This window comes from Ranitomeya variabilis, chromosome 7 (genome assembly GCF_051348905.1).
Source record: "Ranitomeya variabilis isolate aRanVar5 chromosome 7, aRanVar5.hap1, whole genome shotgun sequence".
In the NCBI taxonomy this organism is placed as follows: Eukaryota; Metazoa; Chordata; class Amphibia; order Anura; family Dendrobatidae; genus Ranitomeya; species Ranitomeya variabilis.
The window spans coordinates 178,453,099-178,471,135 of NC_135238.1; the positions used below are offsets into that span (position 1 = coordinate 178,453,099).

Consider the following 18,037-nt stretch of genomic DNA (forward strand, 5'->3'; position numbering starts at 1 on the left):
ATGGCACTTATATACGTGGCACGTGGCACTTACATACGTGGCACTTATATACGTGGCACTTACATACGTGGCACTTACATACGTGACACATACGTGGCACTAACATACGTGGCACGTGGCACCTACATACGTGGCACTTACATACGTGGCACTGAAATATCGTGGCACTATGTCATAAAATGTTCATTAAACGGTTAGGGGTGAGGTTAGGGGTAGGGTTTGGATCCCTTTATCACCCTGATGGTGGTGGGTGGTTTTTCAGTGTTTTTTCTGTTTTTTTTTCTATAAAAACGCATGCGTTTTTAACGCAAACAAACGCGCGCGTTCAAAAACGCATGCGTTGCCGAAAACGCGTCAAAACGCATGTGAAAAAACGCATGCGTTTTTTAGCGCTAAAACGCAGCATCCAAAAACGCAAGTGTGAAACCAGCCTCAGTGCCGGAATTGGTGGCGCATCTAAGGCTACGTTCACATTTGCGTTGTGCGCCGCAGCGTCGGAGACGCAACGCACAATGCAAACAAAAACGCAACAAAACGCACGCTAAAACGCTGCGTTTTGCGACGCATGCGTCCTTTTTGGCCGAAAGTTGGACGCAAAAAAAATGCAACTTGCTGCGTCCTCTGCGCCCAATGCTTGCGGCCAAAAAAACCCATGCGTCGCAAAACGCAGCACAATGCATGTCCATGCGCCCCCATGTTAAATATAGGGGCGCATGACGCATGCGGCGACGCTGCGGCGCCGAACGCTAATGTGAACGTAGACTTACAGATGCGCCATTTCTGGGGTGGCTGCGGACTGGTATTTGTAGCCGGGGGGGGGGGACCAATATCCATGGCCCCTCTCTAGGCTATTAATATCAGCCCGCAGCTGTCTGCGTAGCCTTTCTGGCTATAAAATATAGGGGGACCCCCTATTTTAATAGCCAGTAAAGGCTACGCAGACAGCTGCGGGCTGATATTCATAGCAGGCTACAAATATTGGCCTCGGCCGTCGGCTTTCCCCCTCTGGCGCAGAAAATTGCGCGGGAGCCCACGCCGTTTTTTTCAGTTTTTTATTAAATTAAACGCTCATTAAGCCCTGTTTCACACTTGCGTCGGCACGGGTCCATCGCTATGCGTTGGGCCGACGTACCGACGCACGTTGTGAAATTTGTGCACGTCGTGGGCAGCGGATGCAGTTTTTCAACGCATCCGCTGTCCATTCTGAAGTCCAGGGAGGAGGGGGCGGAGTTTTGGCCGCGCATGCGCGGTAGAAAATGGCAGACGTGACGGATGTGCCAACGGTCCGCCAAAACACGACGCATCCGTTGCACGATGGACGCGACATGTGGCCATCCGTCGCGATCCTTCACTAATACACGTCTATGGGTAAAAAACGCATCCTGCGAGCACATTTGCAGGATCCGTTTTTTTCCCAAAAAGACGGATTGCGAAAAACGCAAGTGTGAAAGTAGCCTTATAGAAACATCGGCCTTTCTATTATATATCTATGGATATATCTATCTATAGATATATTTATCTATAGATATATCTATAGATACATAGATGTATCTATCCATATATTTGGCTGCTTTCACACATCAGGTTTTTGCCGTGAGGCACAATCCGGCGAGTTTTGAAAAAAACGGATCCATTTTTTTCCGACGGATCCGTCTTTTTCTCATAGAGTTTCATCCGTTTTTTGCCGGATCCGTCAAAAAAGCTGTTTCCGCCGGATGGAAAACACATACAGAGGAACGTTTTTTCTGTCCGGCGAAAAAACGCACAGCGACGGATCCGGCAAAAAAAGTATGAAACTGAGCTGTGAAATGATGAATCCGGCCTTGGAATCCGTTTTTTCATGCATGTTTCCATTCAAATCATGCACATTTTCCATTTATTTACTTATTTCCAAAAACGGCATTAAAACCGCGCATAAACCGCACCAAAAAAAGCATAAAAACTGCACCAAAAACTGCATCAAAACTGCACCAAAAACTGCATCAAAACCTGGTGCAGTTTCGCAGTTTTGGTGCGGTTTTGATACAGTTTTTGGTGCGGTTTTGATGCAGTTCTTGGTGCGGTTTCGGTGCGGCTTTTTCGGCAGCATGTGCACAAGTCTGCGGCTCCCATAGACTTACATTGGTTGTACACTACACTGCGGATTTGATGCAATTCAGTGCAGCAAAAAAACACTGCGGATCTGCAATCAAATCCACAACGTGTGCACACAGCCTTAGCATTTAGTGAACCTAGCCAAAAAGCCAAGCAAAAAACAAGTGTGGGATTGCACTTTTTTTGCCATTTCATTGCACTTTGAATTTTTTTCACATTTTCTGCTACACGACATGGTAAAACCAATGATGGCGTTCAAAAGTAGAACTTGTTCTGCAAAAGATAAACCCTCACATGGCCATATTGACGGAAAAATTATGGCTCTGCAAAGAAGGGGAGCGATAAACGAAAACAAAAAAGCTCCAGGGGGTGAAGGGGTTTAGAAACATGGATATGGACATATCTATGGAAATAGATATATAGATATATATCTGTATGTATGTATGTATCTATCTATCTATCTATCTATCTATCTATCTATCTATCTATCTATCTATCTGTGTGTAATGGAGTGTGGGTTGGACAAATGTAAAAGAGGAGGTCGGACAGAAATGACATCACAAATCTTTTTGAAGCTAGAGGAGGGAGAGGAGGCAGGGGTTGGGTGTGTTTTGGAGAGGGTGTGCTAGGTTCAGGCTTAGTAGCAGTGCAATGCATCATGGAACTTGTAGTATTAGAGCACAATGACTCAGGAGAAAGGAAGTTGTCGATTAACCCCATGAGAGCTGAATCCAGCACTAAAATGTGCTGCTACAGCATGATAAAAGGTAATATTGCTAAAATAAACACAGTAGATGTTTTCAGTGGCCCATAATAGCAAGATTTATGAAAAAAAAAAAAAAAAGGTTATAGTAGTGGACAACTTCTTTAATCATCTTAGACTATGTTCACACTAGGCTTTTTTAGTGTTTTTTTCACCAACCATTGCTTTCAATGGGTGAAAAACGCTGAAAAAACAACGCTGAAAGTGACATGCTCTATTGTCAAAAACCATGCTACGCACAAAGAAAAAAACAAGGTCTCTTAAACTTTGCTGGTACTGTAAAATGCAGCTGAAAATTAGCATTAAAAATGCATTAAAGACACGCTGACAAACCGCCTAGTGTGAACATACCCTTAGAAGAACTCTCAGGAGAGCAGAAAGACTGCAGACCCGAGCAGTCAGGCAATCTTTCTGTGAGTAACAATGTGTTATAACTTATAATACATACATGCTGCAGAAGCTAAAATTGTAATAAAACCTTATTGCCAAAATGCTTTTACATACAGTTAAAGAAGACAGAAGGTCACAAGTTTTTACACTTATTACATGCCTCCTGCTACCTTTTTTTTCTTTGTTGAACCAGCCATATTGTTCCAGACATGGGCCTTTTTACTTTGGGCTACTTTTTAAGTTCTTTACAATAAGGTGTTGCTCCAGGAGAGTTAAACAGAGCAGCCTAAAGACACACCTCAGAGAATCCTGTGAATCACACCCCCTTGTAAAGACCATAAAAATTAGTACTAAATTGAAAGCACATTTGCTCAGCTCCACTGACTTCGAAACTGTTTTTTTTCCCATGCAAATCTGTTCGAATGTTATGTCACTCAGTAATAAAGAGCACCTAACATTCAAATTTTTCCTTCAACAAACTGGGCGTATACTAAAGAACTGCTCTGTTTGCATTTGCTTTTTTTCCTCTATGACAGTGGCTAAACAAATCATGGCCGTGCCATAAAGGGGAAAAAGCAATTGTCCACAGAGAATGTCACAGCAAAAGCCTAAATGAGATGAGACTTGTCTCACGTTAACACGCTGAGCACTTCAAAGTCACCTGCTGTTGAAACGCTGGAGCACAGGGGAGCAGCAGTGCTGGAGAGTCGGAGTGCCAGAGCACAGGAGAGCAGCACTACTACAGAGCTTAAGTGCCGGATCACAGGAGAGCACCAATACTGGAGAGTGGAGAGCTGGAGTGCCGGAGCACAGGAGAGCAGCACTACAACAGTACTGAAGTGCCGGAGCACAGGAGAGAACCAATACTGGAGAGCTGGAGTGCCGGAGCACAGAAGAGCAGCACTACTACAGAACTGAAGTGCCGGAGCACAGGAGAGCACCAATACTGGAGAGCCGGAGCATAGGAGAGCACCAATACTGGAGAGCTGAAGTGCCGCAGCACAGGAGAGTAGCACTACTAGAGAGCTGGAGTGCCAGAGCAGAGAAAAGCAACACAGCGCATTGCCTGTAACATTCTCAGGTCCAGCATCCGAAAGCAGGACGGAACGTGGTGTCTGCAGAGTGGGAATCTGTTTGACTGTTTTACAGGCGATACACTGTGCTGTCTTTCTTCTGAGCTCCAGCAGTCCAGCTCTCTAGTGTTGCTCCCCAGTGCTCCAGTTCTAAATACATCGGGAGATGCAGGGCTGCCATTAGGAATTTCGGGACCCCATACTGGCAACATTTTCGGGGCCCCCTTGAGACTCCATCCAGTCTCCACCTCTCAAACTGTCCACAGCCCCACCGCTCTCTCTTGGAAAAACTTCACTTCTCACCAATCACACATTAAGGCCGGGGTCACACTTGCGAGTTCAATGCGGGAAACTCGCGCGAGTCTCTGGCATCAAGTCCCGGCACTGCCGCCGTCACTCGGGACCGAAGCGTGTGACTGCATAGAATACATGCAGCCGCAAACTCCAGTCCCAAGTGCCGGCGGCAGTGCCGGGACTTGATGCGAGTTTCTCGCATTGAACTCGCAAGTGTGAACCCGGCCTAAGTTCCCATCACCAGATCACACATGTAGCCAGCAGCTTTTGTTTTGGCCAAAAAAAATTTAAGCAGCCACCATGACAAGGTAGACTCTTTTGGCCGGGCCCTACTCTACTCTATCCTATTAATTATTTGTTAAAATATCCAATACAATTTTGGTATATTTTTATTTATTTTTCAATCTTTAAAATGACCAATAATATCACATACAAGGGCAAATACCACTGCACCATGACCAGACACCATATTACCACTACATAATGACCTATAATACCACATGCAAGGAACAAATACCACCACACCATGTCCACACCACATATTACCACCACAGTGACCAAATAATATCACATGCAAGGAACAAATACTGCCACACCATGTCCAGACCAACTGTCCCATGATCCTGCCCCATCTGTCTCCATTGTATCCATCCTGCACCACGTGTCTCCATTCTGCCCCATGATCATGCACCATGTGTCTTCATCCTGCCCTATGATTCTGCACCATGTGTCTCTATCCTGCCACAATGATCCTGCCCCATCTATCTCCATCCTGCCCAATGACCCTGCCCCATCTGTCTCCATCCTGCCCAATGATCCTGCCCCATCTGCCTCCATCCTGCCCCATTTGTCTCCATCCAGCCCCATCTGTCTCCATTCTTGCCCCCTGTTCCTGCCCCATCTGTCTTCATTCTTGCCCACTGTGTCTCCATTCTTGCCCCGTGTCTCCATTCTTGCCCCCTGTGTCTCCATTCTTCATTCTTCATTCTTATGACAATGATGTCATACACGACAAGCGCCCTGACGTCATCTGCCAGCCTTCAATTGGCTGGCGGCTTTTAACTATTGCCGTGCGGGCCTGAGGAGCAGTGTATTGATGACCCCCTCCCCCCTGCAGAGACACATAAGGCTGCTGTGCCCCATCCGCCCCCTGACAGGACCCAGCAGCTCAGTTCAGAAGACTGAAGTTTTCAGAGCAGTTTGGAGAGTAAATGCCACCTGTGGGAATCTTGAGAGGGGGCTGCTGTGTCCTGTCAGGGAGGCAGATTGGGCTCAGCAGCCTTACGCTTCTCTGCAGGAGGTGACCCCGCGGTGTGGTCTTATCAGGATCTAGAGCTGATACAGACGGGGTCAGGACATAACAGCATCCTCGGTGACTGAGAACACACCACACCAGGACACTAACCAGCACAAGCTCAGGCATTCACCCGGCAGGGGGCTACGCTGCTCCTGCTGCTCAGTGATGACTGACTGGGGAGAATACTACAGGAGCGTAGGCTCAGCAGGGATTGGATGGTGGAAAGTCCCGCCCTCCTGTGGCTCAGACTGGCTGCCTCTCCCAGCTGTCTGTCACAATGAGGCCCCTCCTCCTGCTCCTTCCACACACCGCTCCAGATTATGAAAACTGATGCCGGGCCCCTCCAGCTCACGGGCCCCCTACACCAGTAAGGGTAATAATGCCCTGATGGCGGCCCTGGGGAGACGCATAGGGAATATACAGTACCAAAGTAATATAACAGGGCCAGCTGTGGCCTGCCCATGTAAAGGTGGGAGTTTTAGAGCATAGGGTCAGGCTGGTCACAAGGTGTGAATTATTTATATGCATGTATTTAAAATGATAACTATATGGATACACGTGCAATATTGAAGATGGTTATTGATTGATTTGAGTATGTAATTGAATTGTTTTTTGTATTTTTTTTTTGTACCAGTGTTAATTGTTATGATCCTTAGTGGCTGAGGATCACAGAACTGACTAGCTAAGTTACTGAACATAGAACGAGCTCTAGGGAGGTGGTAACTGGACTGACCGCAATCCTGATCCTAACCGAACACACTAAAGGTAGCTGGTGAATGTGCCTGAATTCCTAGACGTCTCGACGCAGCCTGAGAAACTAGCTACCCCTAGAGAGAAAGAAAGTAAGACCTCACTTGCCTCAGAGAAATAACCCCAAAGATATAGAAAGCCCCCAACAAATAATAACGGTGAGGTAAGGGGAAAATACAAACGTAGAAATGAAACAGATTCAGCAAATGAGGCCCGCTAATACTAGATAGCAGAAGACAGATAGGAAACTGTGCGGTCAGTAAAAAACCCTATACAAAATACCCACGCTGAGAATTCAAGAACCCCCACACCAACTAACGGTGTGAGGGGAGAAACTCAGCCCCCTAGAGCTACCAGCAAGCGAGGAAATCACATATTAGCAAGCTGGACAAGGACAGATAATAAACCAAGAAACATATTGAACCCTGATGATCAAAAAATGAACAAACAGAAACTTAGCTTCTCTTGGAGAGACTGATAACGAAGGTAGTCAGGAGAGATCAAAATAACACTGAATACATTGACAGCAGGCAACAACTGAAAGTCCAGGTGAGCTAAATAGGAAACCAACCAGCAGATAACGAGACAGCTGATCCCAGCCACAGATCTGCAGAATGACAAAAAGAGCCACCAGAGGGAGCCCAAAGATAGCACTCACACAGTACCACTTCTGACCACAAGAGGGAGCCCAAAAACAGAGTTCACAACAGTTAATATAGGTATTTTTCAGGGTATTGAGCTAGTATATGTGCCAACTACTGTTGATAGATACCGTACATAGAATATAATTTATAGGTGGTTTTGCCTTGGAATGTAATAGGGGCACCCATTCTGTGTATAACCATTATTCAAACTAAGATGTCCACAAACTTATTTGGAGTTTTCAGCAGTGATTAATGGTTATTTTCATCCTAATAAATAGACGGTGACAATTTTTGCCATAAAACTCCATTAAGCTCTGTGTTGTCAGTGCCTTAGACAGCACTAATAACTGTCTGTTTATTCATGTTTTGGGGATAGTATTTGAATAAGAAGCTTCACTATCCTATCATTTGTCTGTCGATCATATATTTTAATAGTTAATGAGTAAAAATTGTTTTTAATTGAATTCTCACATACAGCCTGTACAAATTGTTTAACAGGTGAGTCTCACACCCTCTGTTAGTTGCTGTATAAAAAAAAACAACAATAAAGAAAACAGTTGGTTAAAGGGTGAAATTTTCATGTTGGACACTCATTATTACCAAGAGGCATAACTTTGGAACAGAGGGGCACAGAAAAAAAATGAAAACCTGTTCCAAACTCATTGGAACAGGAGCAGTTGGAGGATGTACTCAGATAAATAGAAAACATTTTTTTGCCAGAGCTGTATATATTATAACCCTGTTCAGTGCTGGAAGCTTCTGTTGGAAATAATACTAGAATCTATTTATTAATGTTTAATTTCAGACAAGGGGATGCACTCTGGCTGCGCTGGGAGCAAGCAAACTGCTAAAAAGTTTGGCTAAAGTAAAAAATGATATCAATGCTGCTGGAGAATCAGAAGAGATTGCAAATGAGTATGAAACCAAAGCCGTGGGTAAAGTTTTATTGGAATGTTATACTTAAATAATAATAAGGAATATAGAATAGTATTGACTGTGAGACGTTCATTGGTTAATTAAAGCAATGTCTTTTTTATAAATGATCTTATTGGAAGAATGCAATTAATCAGTGGTAACGTACCTGTACCCAAGGGACAACTTTTATCCTGGTCTGTGTAGACTTCATACAATTGTTCCTTGGCTAGACTGAGTATTGATGTACAGTAGATCTAATGAAATGAGCAGTGTAGTATTAATATTTTATGACCCTTTTTCTTTATGGGTTGAAGCAAAGTCTTAGACATTATCCCTTAGGTATAAAAACAGCACTTATAGTGCAAACTCACTTTTCAGTTATGTTGCTACATGAGATCATTTTAAAATGCAAATATAGTTATGAATTATGAGCGCATATTGTGATCAGATAAATATCACATTTTAACATCCATAGTTAGCAACATGCAACAATGTACAGTAATAAATAGACAACATGGACACTTATATGGGGACACAACTCTTAATCATTGAGTTCAGCATAATTTTAACATTTAATAAAATTCAGCACCGAACCAGACAATTTGCCTTTTGCGAATACTGGTGATAAAATGTAACAGGATGTCAATCGTATAAAAGGCCATTCGTGAAATGTCTTTCCTTTTAAATATCACCTTTGACTAGTATTGAAAGATGGAAGTGACGAGGAACCAATGCAACTCAGCAATGAAGTAGTAGACCATGTAAAATTACAGGCTACGGTTGCCAAGTGCTAAGAGACATGATGCATAAAAGTCACCAATGTTCTGCTAGCTCAATAACTGCATAGTCCAAACCTCAAAGGCATTTATATTGTGTCTAAAAACGTATGCTAGGAGATTAAAGACATGGGTTTCCATGGCTAAGCAGCTGAATGCAAGTCTTACAGTCACATGTAAAAGTTTGGGCACCCCTGGTCCAAATTACTGTTATTGTGAACAGTTAAGCAAGTTGAAGATTAAATGATCTCTAAAAGTTAAAGATGACACATTTACTCTGTCAAATTTTTATATAGTCTTTTTCTTCATTTGAAACATTACAAAAAGTGAAATGGGCTTATGCTAAAATTTGGGCACCATTGGAGATTTATGTGCTCAGATAACTTATGCCAAGGTTTCAGACCTTAGTGAAAAATCCATAACCCTAACAGGCTAACTATCATAGTTACGAAAGGCCAGGTGTTGAAAATTTCCCAGCTTTATAAAAACGCAGCCTCCTCTAACCTTGTGCCAAAAATAGCAGCCATGGGTTCTTCTAAGCAGATGCCTTGCACTCTGAAAATCAAAATATTTAGGTCCACAAAGCAGGAGAAGGCTATAAGAAGATAGCAAAGTGTTTTCAAGTTGCCCTTTCCTCAGTTCAAAATGTAATTAAGAAATGACAGTTAACAGGAACAATGGGAGTTAAGATAAGGTCTGGAAGACCAAGCAAAATTTCAGTGAGAGGCGCTTGTAGGATTGCTAGAGAGGCAAATCAGAACCCCCACTGCAATAAGCCTTCAGAAAGATTTAGCGCACTCTGTAGTTGTGGTACATTGTTCTACTGTTCAGAGACACCTGCACAAATATGGCCTTCATGGAAGAGTCATCAGAAGAAAATCTCTCCTGTGTCCTCACCATAGAATTCAGCTTCAGAAGTATGCAAAAAAAAAGAGGGAAAAGGACATCATGCCAACCATTAAGCATTGGGGTGGATCAATCATGCTTTTGGGTTGTGTTGTAGCCAATGGCACGTGGAACATTTCACGGGTAAAGGGAAGAATTGATTCAATTAAATTTCAACAAATTCTTGATGCAAACATAACACCATCTGTAAAAAAGCTGAAGTAGAAAAGAGGATGTCTTCTACATATGGATAATGATCCTAAACACAGGTCAAAATCCACAATAGACTACCTCAAAAGGTGCAAGCTGAAGATTTTATAATGGCCCTAAAAGCCCCCTGATCTGAACATCATTGGATATCTGTGGCCAGACCTCAAAACATCAGTGCATGCAAAACCACCCAGAAATCTCACAGTACTGGAAGAATATTTCAACGAAGAATTCATAAAAATCCCTCAGACAACAGTGTTTACAAGCTGTGATATTTTCAAAAAGGGGTGCTGCTAGGTACTAACCATGCAGGGTGCCCAAACTTTTGCATCAGCCCATTTTCCTTTTTGTAATTTTTAAAATCTAAAAAAATGAAAAAAAAAAATGAAAAAATTGCCTAAAATACAATGGACATGTGTCATCTTTAACTTTAGGCCTTTTAGAGATCACTTAAACTTGCTTAACTATTCACAACAACAGTAATTTTGATCAGGGGTGCCCAAACTTTTAAATGCCACTGTACATCACCAAGCACAATACCAAGAATCAAATGGAGTGGGTTAAGCCGGCACCACTGGACTGTAGAGTAGTGGAAACCTATTCTGTAGAGTAACAAATCACACATCACGACTTCCAGCAGTCACATCGTGTTAAGTGACCATTGCAGCCTTTCAGTAATCTGTCTGGACAAACGCTGCTGACATGGCGGGAGCGGTGCCAGTCCAGGTGGTAAAGTAACAGTAGTGGACAACCACTTTAAAACAAATTGGATGAGGGGTTTAAACACTTTTCTTAAGATCCTCCATTAACCTGGATTCAGGCCTTGTTGGAAGGTCATGCAATGAACATTATTCTGAAAGGTTAGATTGGAAGTATACAAAGTGGGGTACAAATAATTTGGCATTTTCTTCTCTGAAGCATGTCATGGCAATAAATATCAGTGTATAATAAGACGTACGGTATATTTTAAGTGCCTTATCTATGTATTATATCTGACTGTAATTCTGTTACTGGCCTAGAACTGTTCACGGAGTGTTACAGTAATGATGAAGATTTGGCAGAGATGCTGCTGGTCTATTCCTGTGAAGCTTGGGGTAAAAGTAACTGTCTTGAGATGGCAGTGGAAGCAAAAGATCAGCAATTTATATCACAACCAGGGGTACAGGTAAGAGACATCGTAAACTTAAGGTAAGGATGTAATCGGGGTATAAAGGCTTACTATATCATTGTATAGTCTGGCGTGTTCTGGCTCATAATGATGGACGAAGTACTAATTCCAAGATCAGCTGAGCATGAAACCTACAGCTAATGCCCCATGGGAGAATAGTATGCAAATTAGTTCTCATGCAAAACACATGACTGCGTATCGCCAAGATTGGTCCTTTGTAATGACATAATATTCCTACCCAATACCATATCCCCCATAGTACCAGTCGAATTAAGACAGGACCATTACTTCTTTGGATAAATTGGCCACAGTGGCCATTTTTATTAACAAAACAAACATAAATAACACCATTTTTACAATTGTGTAAAAAACTTGAGGGTTCTTGGAGCTGAAAAATCTGGCACACAATAGGCAAAAGCCCCCCACAAACTTTTAACGAAAACCTTCTTTACCCTCAGCCGTAACCACCAGCTCGAGGGCACCATGTAACCCGTTTTTGGGCAAACAAACCCCAAAGCTCCCGAGGTAAACTCCCCGTCCAGAGCCCGTAAACCAAAGCCAGATCAACCCCATAAACCATCAACTCCAAGAACCCCACCCCCCACCAACCACGAGCAGCCTTGACAACCTCAGGCTCGCGAGTGCCCCACCACCGCCATGGCTCTCTCAACTTCTTCCTGTATGGCTAGCGCCCACAAATCCAAACCTATATCATTTAAATGAACACCGTCATTCCTCCAAAAATTTCCCACGCTAGCCTCCAAATCAAAATTCTGAACCGCCACGCCCCCATTCTGGGAGACAAAACTTGCCACGGCCCTGTTCAGCTTCACCTGGGCCCTATTAATACCCTTATGAGAACGTACCGCCCTCCATGTCTTCCTAGGCACGATGTCAGACCAAACTGTCACCATCCCTGGAAAGGATACCCACAATCTCAAAAAGTCAAAACGGATATCCCGAATCAACTCCCTCACCGGCTTAGACCCCAAGTCGTTCCCACCCAAATGCACCATGACAATGTCCGGGGACCGATCCAAACGAGCAGCGCGGGCAAACTCAGACAATATCCTGCACCACAACATGCCCCGAAATCCCAGCCATCGAGCAACCACTGTATCTCTCCTAAAAACCAGTTGCCTACCATCTTGCCTAGCATCATCCTGAATCGCACCCCAATGAACGAAGGAGTGTCCAAATATCCAAGCCAACAGGGGGGTCCGACCTGTAAGATATAACAACAATTAATACCAACCTAACAAAGGCCCCCACCCTCGTATCATGGTACTCCCATCAACGCCGAACATAAGACAAATATCGGTTAGACGTCCATCTGTCTATACGCCTTATCACATCCGCCCCCAAACCCAAACCATCAGCCTCAGACGCCGCCCCAATTCTAAAGGAGTGTGACCCGAAGGAAACTGGGTCAAGGCCCAACAATACTAGACCTTTTTTCAACACCGCCGTAAACTGAAACCACGACAAGAACTCGCCTTGTCGGTGCCGTAACAGTGGGCCGGACCTCCCAGACCACAATCCCCAATAATCCTCCAAACACCGATGTGGGCACATTAAACCACATCAACCTTCCCTAACACGACCCGTTTTCTCTTGCCCAACTGATCAGTCTTCGAACGCCTAATCCAAAAGGCGATACCTCCAGCCCAAAAATCCACATCCTCCGCTAACAAGCCCCCGGCATTATCCTTATTAGGGGACACCAGCTCTCCAAGTCTCAAAGCCCTGAAAAAGGCCAATGAAAAAGCCAACCAAAACAGGACAGCCTCAAAGTGAGAACTACAAATCTCCAACAAACACCCCCCCCCAAACGCTCTAACACCCCAAAAGATATGGGCCTGCGCTTATCGCAAGTCGAGGAGCCTTTCCGAAAACCTCTTAATGCCTGTCGTATCAAAAAATCTTTGGTCACATCCACAAAACCTTGAAGCTTGAAACCAAAAGCCAAACCAGCTATAAATTTGTTCAACTTCGACACCAACCAACCCCATTCCTCCGCCAACCCTATCAATAACAAAACCGCGATTGTCTTATCACTGTCAGATTCTACCGTACCCAACTGCTCCAACCACCGCTCCCACATATGCCACGACGATTCATAACCTGACCATGTCCATCCCGACACCGAGGCCTATATCAACCAACCGCCTCGTCCGCAACAATCTGCCACAAATGGGAAGGGCATCCTGTTCCTGCATCCTCCGCGTCTGGTGCCAACTCCCGGAAACGCTCCCATTGCAAACGAGACAAAGCATCCACTATAGAGTTTTGAACACCGGGCACATGTACAGCTGAAATCCATGCATTCAATTCCAGGCACCGCAACACCAACTCCCGAACCAGTCTGATCACCGGGGGAGAGGAAGAAGAAAGGCTATTAATCACTGCCACCACACTTGAGTTATCGCAATGGAAACGAACCCGCCTATCTTTGAACATGCTGCCCCAGATAAACACTGAGACCACAATTGGAAACAGTTCAAGCAACGCCAAATTTTTTGTGAATCCATTTTTGCACCACCAATCGGGCCACACGCCAACGCTCCATTTTCCTCCGCAATAGGCACCGTAACCAACACTGCCCGCCGCGTCCGTAAAAATCTTGCAGTCAAAATCATTCAATTCCTCCTGTTGAATCAAAGCCCTCCCATTATAATTTTCCAAAAAATGCCGCCACACAATTAAATCTTCCCTATGCTCTTTATTCAAACAAATGAAATGATGCGCCGACCGCACTCTAGCAGTCGCTCTGGATAATCTCTGGCAAAAAATTCTGCCCATAGGCATGATACGGCATGCAAAATTCAAACGCCCTAACAGCGACTGTAACTCCTTCAATGTAACTTTCCGCAACTTTTCGAATCTCAGCACCTCCTGCTGGAGAGACAACTTATCCTCAGGCAACCTGCACTCTATCCTCTCCGAATCAATAAGAATTCCAAGAAAGCTCAACACCGTGCAAGGGCCCTCCGTCTTTTCCTGCGCTAACGGCACACCAAAGTGTCCCGCCACCCATTCCATGGTAGCCAACAAATTCCCACACAAAAAAGAGTCCGGCGGGCCGACAAACAAAAAATCATCCAAGTAGTGGATGACTGAAGGAACCTGCGAAACATCTCGAACAACCCACTCAAGAAAAGTACTAAAAGACTCAAACAGCGAGCAAGAAATCGAACAGCCCATAGGCAAACACCTATCCAAATAAAACCCTCCGTTCCAAAAACAACCCAATAGAGGAATGCTGTCGAGGTGAACCGGAAGCAATCTGAAAGCCGATTCGACATCTGTCTTAGCCATTAACGCACCTGCGCCATAACTACGCACCCATGCAGCAAACACAGACAAGCATATGCATACAAATAGGGATCACCACTAGGGTTGAGCGAAACGGGTCAGCCATTTTCAGAAGTCGCCGACTTTTGGCAAAGTCGGGTTTTATGAAACCCGACCCGGCCCCTGTGTGGGGTCGGCCATGAGGTCGGCGATCTTCTGAATCTGGTATCGGAATTCCCATACCGAGTTCCGATATGTTTGCGATATCGGGAATCGGTATCGGAATCCATATTTAAGTGTAAAATAAAGAATCAAAATAAAAAATATTGATATACTCACCCTCGGACGCGCCCTGGTACTAACCGGCAGCCTTCCTTCCTAAGAATGAGCGCGTGAATGACCTGCGGTGACGTCGCGGCTTGTGATTGGTCGCATGAGCGGTCACATGGGCGGTCACGTGACCAATCACAAGCCGTGACATCATCTAAGGTCCTTCACGCACTCATTCTTAGGAAGGAAGGCTGCTGGAAAGAAGCAGGGCGCGTTCGAGGGTGAGTATATACCTAATAGGAATATACTCACCCTCGGACGCGCCCTGCTTCTTTCCGGCAGCCTTCCTTCCTAAGAATGAACGCGTGAAGGACCTTAGATGACGTCGCGGCTTGTGATTGGTCGCGTGACCGCCCATGTGACCGCTCACGCGACCAATCACAAGCCGCGACGTCACCGCAGGTCATTCACGCGCTCATTCTTAGGAAGGAAGGCTGCCGGTTAGTACCAGGGCGCGTCCGAGGGTGAGTATATCAATATTTTTTATTTTGATTCTTTATTTTACACATTAATATGGATCCCAGGGCCTGAAGGAGAGTTTCCTCTCCTTCAGACCCTGGGAACCATAGTATCCCATTGCACTGCATTGGGTTTCGTGTTTCGGCCGACCCCGACCCAGACTTTTTTATAGGATCGGCCGATTTCACTCGACCCGACTTTTGAGAAAGTCGGGTTTCGTGAAACCCGACCCGATCCTATAAAAATAAAAGTCGCTCAACCCTAATCACCACAATATAACTAGAAATTACAAAAATCTTTATTCAGAGAACAACATGCACAGAAACATTTAAAAACATCTAAAAACATAGAAAGAAATAATGGGTCCACCACAATGACCTTGAGAAAGACGCCTTGAGCGTCGATACGCGTGGGTCTTGGCACCCACACAGTCCCACTGACCTGACATGCTTGATAGTTCAGGACCGTCTTCATAGGTGTCTGCACTGGGCTGGGTAAGAGGCATTCTAGGACCGTTGAGGAGGGGGAATTGGTGGTAACCTTTTGAATATTGTTGTGCCCTTCTTTACATTCCCACTTTGGGGACGTGTGCCTATAGTACCATGCTACCTGGTGGCCTAGGGGTACCCTTCTGACTGCTTAGTTATTTAGAGCAGTGACCCACACAGTGCGCACTTTTGTATTATATTTTATATATGCTATCAGGTCTTGTTGTTCATTATGTCCAATGGTGTTGGAGGATTTGTATTAACTGTGTAAGGTGCACTTTTTTGTCAGCATTCATCTGTCATTGTGGTGGACCCATTATTTCTTTCTATGTTTTTAGATGTTTTTAAATGTTTCTGTGCATGTTGTTCTCTGAATAAAGATTTTTGTAATTTCTAGTTATATTGTGGTGATCCCTATTTGTATGCATACGCTTGTCTGTGTTTGCTGCTACTGTATATTGGTATGCATATGGTGATCCCCTATATTGGATGGTGCCCGCTCAACAAAGTGTTTATATAACTACGCACCCATTGCACCGCGGCATCAAAAGATGTGTATACCACGGAGCATAGCTCCTCAGCAATGCCATCGTTAACTGACTGCCCTTTTGGATATGACAGGTGTTGAATCAAACTAAACTTATTAGGCTCCTTTTTAGGAACAACCCCCAAAGGCGAAACAATCACTCCCTCCCCAGGTAAACAACTAAACGGCCCCGCAATTCGCCCCAACTCCACCTCCTTTGTCAATTTCGACGTAACTACGTCCGCCTGTAAATTAGCCTACCTCAAGTTCTTTTTAGAAAAAGATATGGCATGAGTAGGATGAGGAATCCGAAAACCCTCAGAAAAACCTTCCCAAAGCAACCTCGCTCTTTCCCGATCTGGGTACCTATTTAGATAGGGGGCCATCTTTTGAAGCTTCACTGGAGTCAACCCCTTGACCGCCGCCCACTGCTGGTTTACCCCTTGCCTTTTTAAAATATTTGGTCGCTCCATGTGAGGCTCCATTGCAGTGAGAACAGACATGCTTGAATTTACATGTGTTGCCGTACTTGCATTGGCTGTCATTAAACTGCCAACACGTCCCTGTTTTGTCCTTTGTCCCCTGTGTCCCTTGTCCACCACCTCCCTGTCCCAACTGCTGACCACTGCTCCCCCAGCCCCTGTGAAAGGACTGCCCAAACCACGTTGGTGCCATAACTTTCAACCACAACCCTATGTCTTTTTGATCCCATTTTATCTCGAGCCTAACCGCCTTCCTTTGCCTAAACTGTTCTTCATACCGCAGCCACGCCTGGCTCCCGTACGCCCTATGTGCTTCCCCAATAGCATCAAAGTAACAAAAAACTATTTTCCGGAAACTTTTCCCCAATAACACCCGCCAAAATAGCAAACGCCTGCTGCCAATTCACGAATGTCTGCGGTATTAGTCGCCAACGTCTCTTTTCCTCCTCCTCCTTCTTACTATCATCCTTCTTTCCCTTGTCTAGATTAAATTTCTCCAAAGGAAGGAGGGAGAAAATCTCCACATATTCATCCTTCCAAATTTTTTCCTTTATTTCTTTTTTCAAATGAGACCCTAAAGGCCCTTCAAAACACACGTAAACCTCCCCTTTCACCCTATCATCCAATTTAACCATATAACCTTTTTCCTTTTCCGTTTGAACCAACACCGACACCCCAGCCGACGATGCCTGCTCCACACCACTCAATCTGTCTGTCCCAAATGCCCCTCCTGCACCCTGACCAGACGCAGGCAACCATGCTCCCACAGGGGATGCCCATAAACTATCTGCGCCCCCCCATCCAGTCTCCTCAAAATCTGTGACATCCCCGACAAAAGCTCCCTAACACCAGGAACCCCCAAAGTGCCAACGCCTCCTCTCCCTACCGGATCTACCCCCCCACTCCAGCTATCCCCAAATCCCCAGACCGAACTCCACAATCCAGCCCCGTAAAAGGATTAGACTCACACTCACGAGGCTGCGCGGGTGCTGTGTCCCCACCAGCCGTGCTTCCAGAGTCCTGTAGTTCTCCATACTCGCGTGGGTCACTCCCAGATCCTGAGTCCTCCGCGCTGCTGTGTTGCTCCTGGCCCATGCCCCTGGCCTCCTCATCACCAGGGGGACTGAAGCAGAAGAAGCGGCCCTCTCTCTTGATCTCCTCGCCGACCTTGACCTGGCAGCTGCCAGTCTGTCACCATG

The 18,037-nt window shown here is 45.0% G+C and overlaps 1 protein-coding gene across 5 annotated transcripts in view; it reads left to right on the forward strand.

Moving 5' to 3' along the window:
* The window catches only part of TRPM8 (transient receptor potential cation channel subfamily M member 8), a 173,801-nt gene that overhangs the window by 121,313 nt on the left and 34,451 nt on the right, over window positions 1-18,037 (forward strand). For 3 of the 5 annotated variants that reach the window (XM_077272379.1, XM_077272381.1, XM_077272382.1), the window contains 2 exons: window positions 8,111-8,240; window positions 11,111-11,256. In XM_077272379.1, coding sequence (XP_077128494.1) covers window positions 8,111-8,240; window positions 11,111-11,256 — 276 coding nt within the window. Of the gene's footprint in view, window positions 1-8,110; window positions 8,241-11,110; window positions 11,257-18,037 lie in introns of those variants that run through there. The other 2 variants (XM_077272383.1, XM_077272384.1) reach the window with 2 other exon arrangements.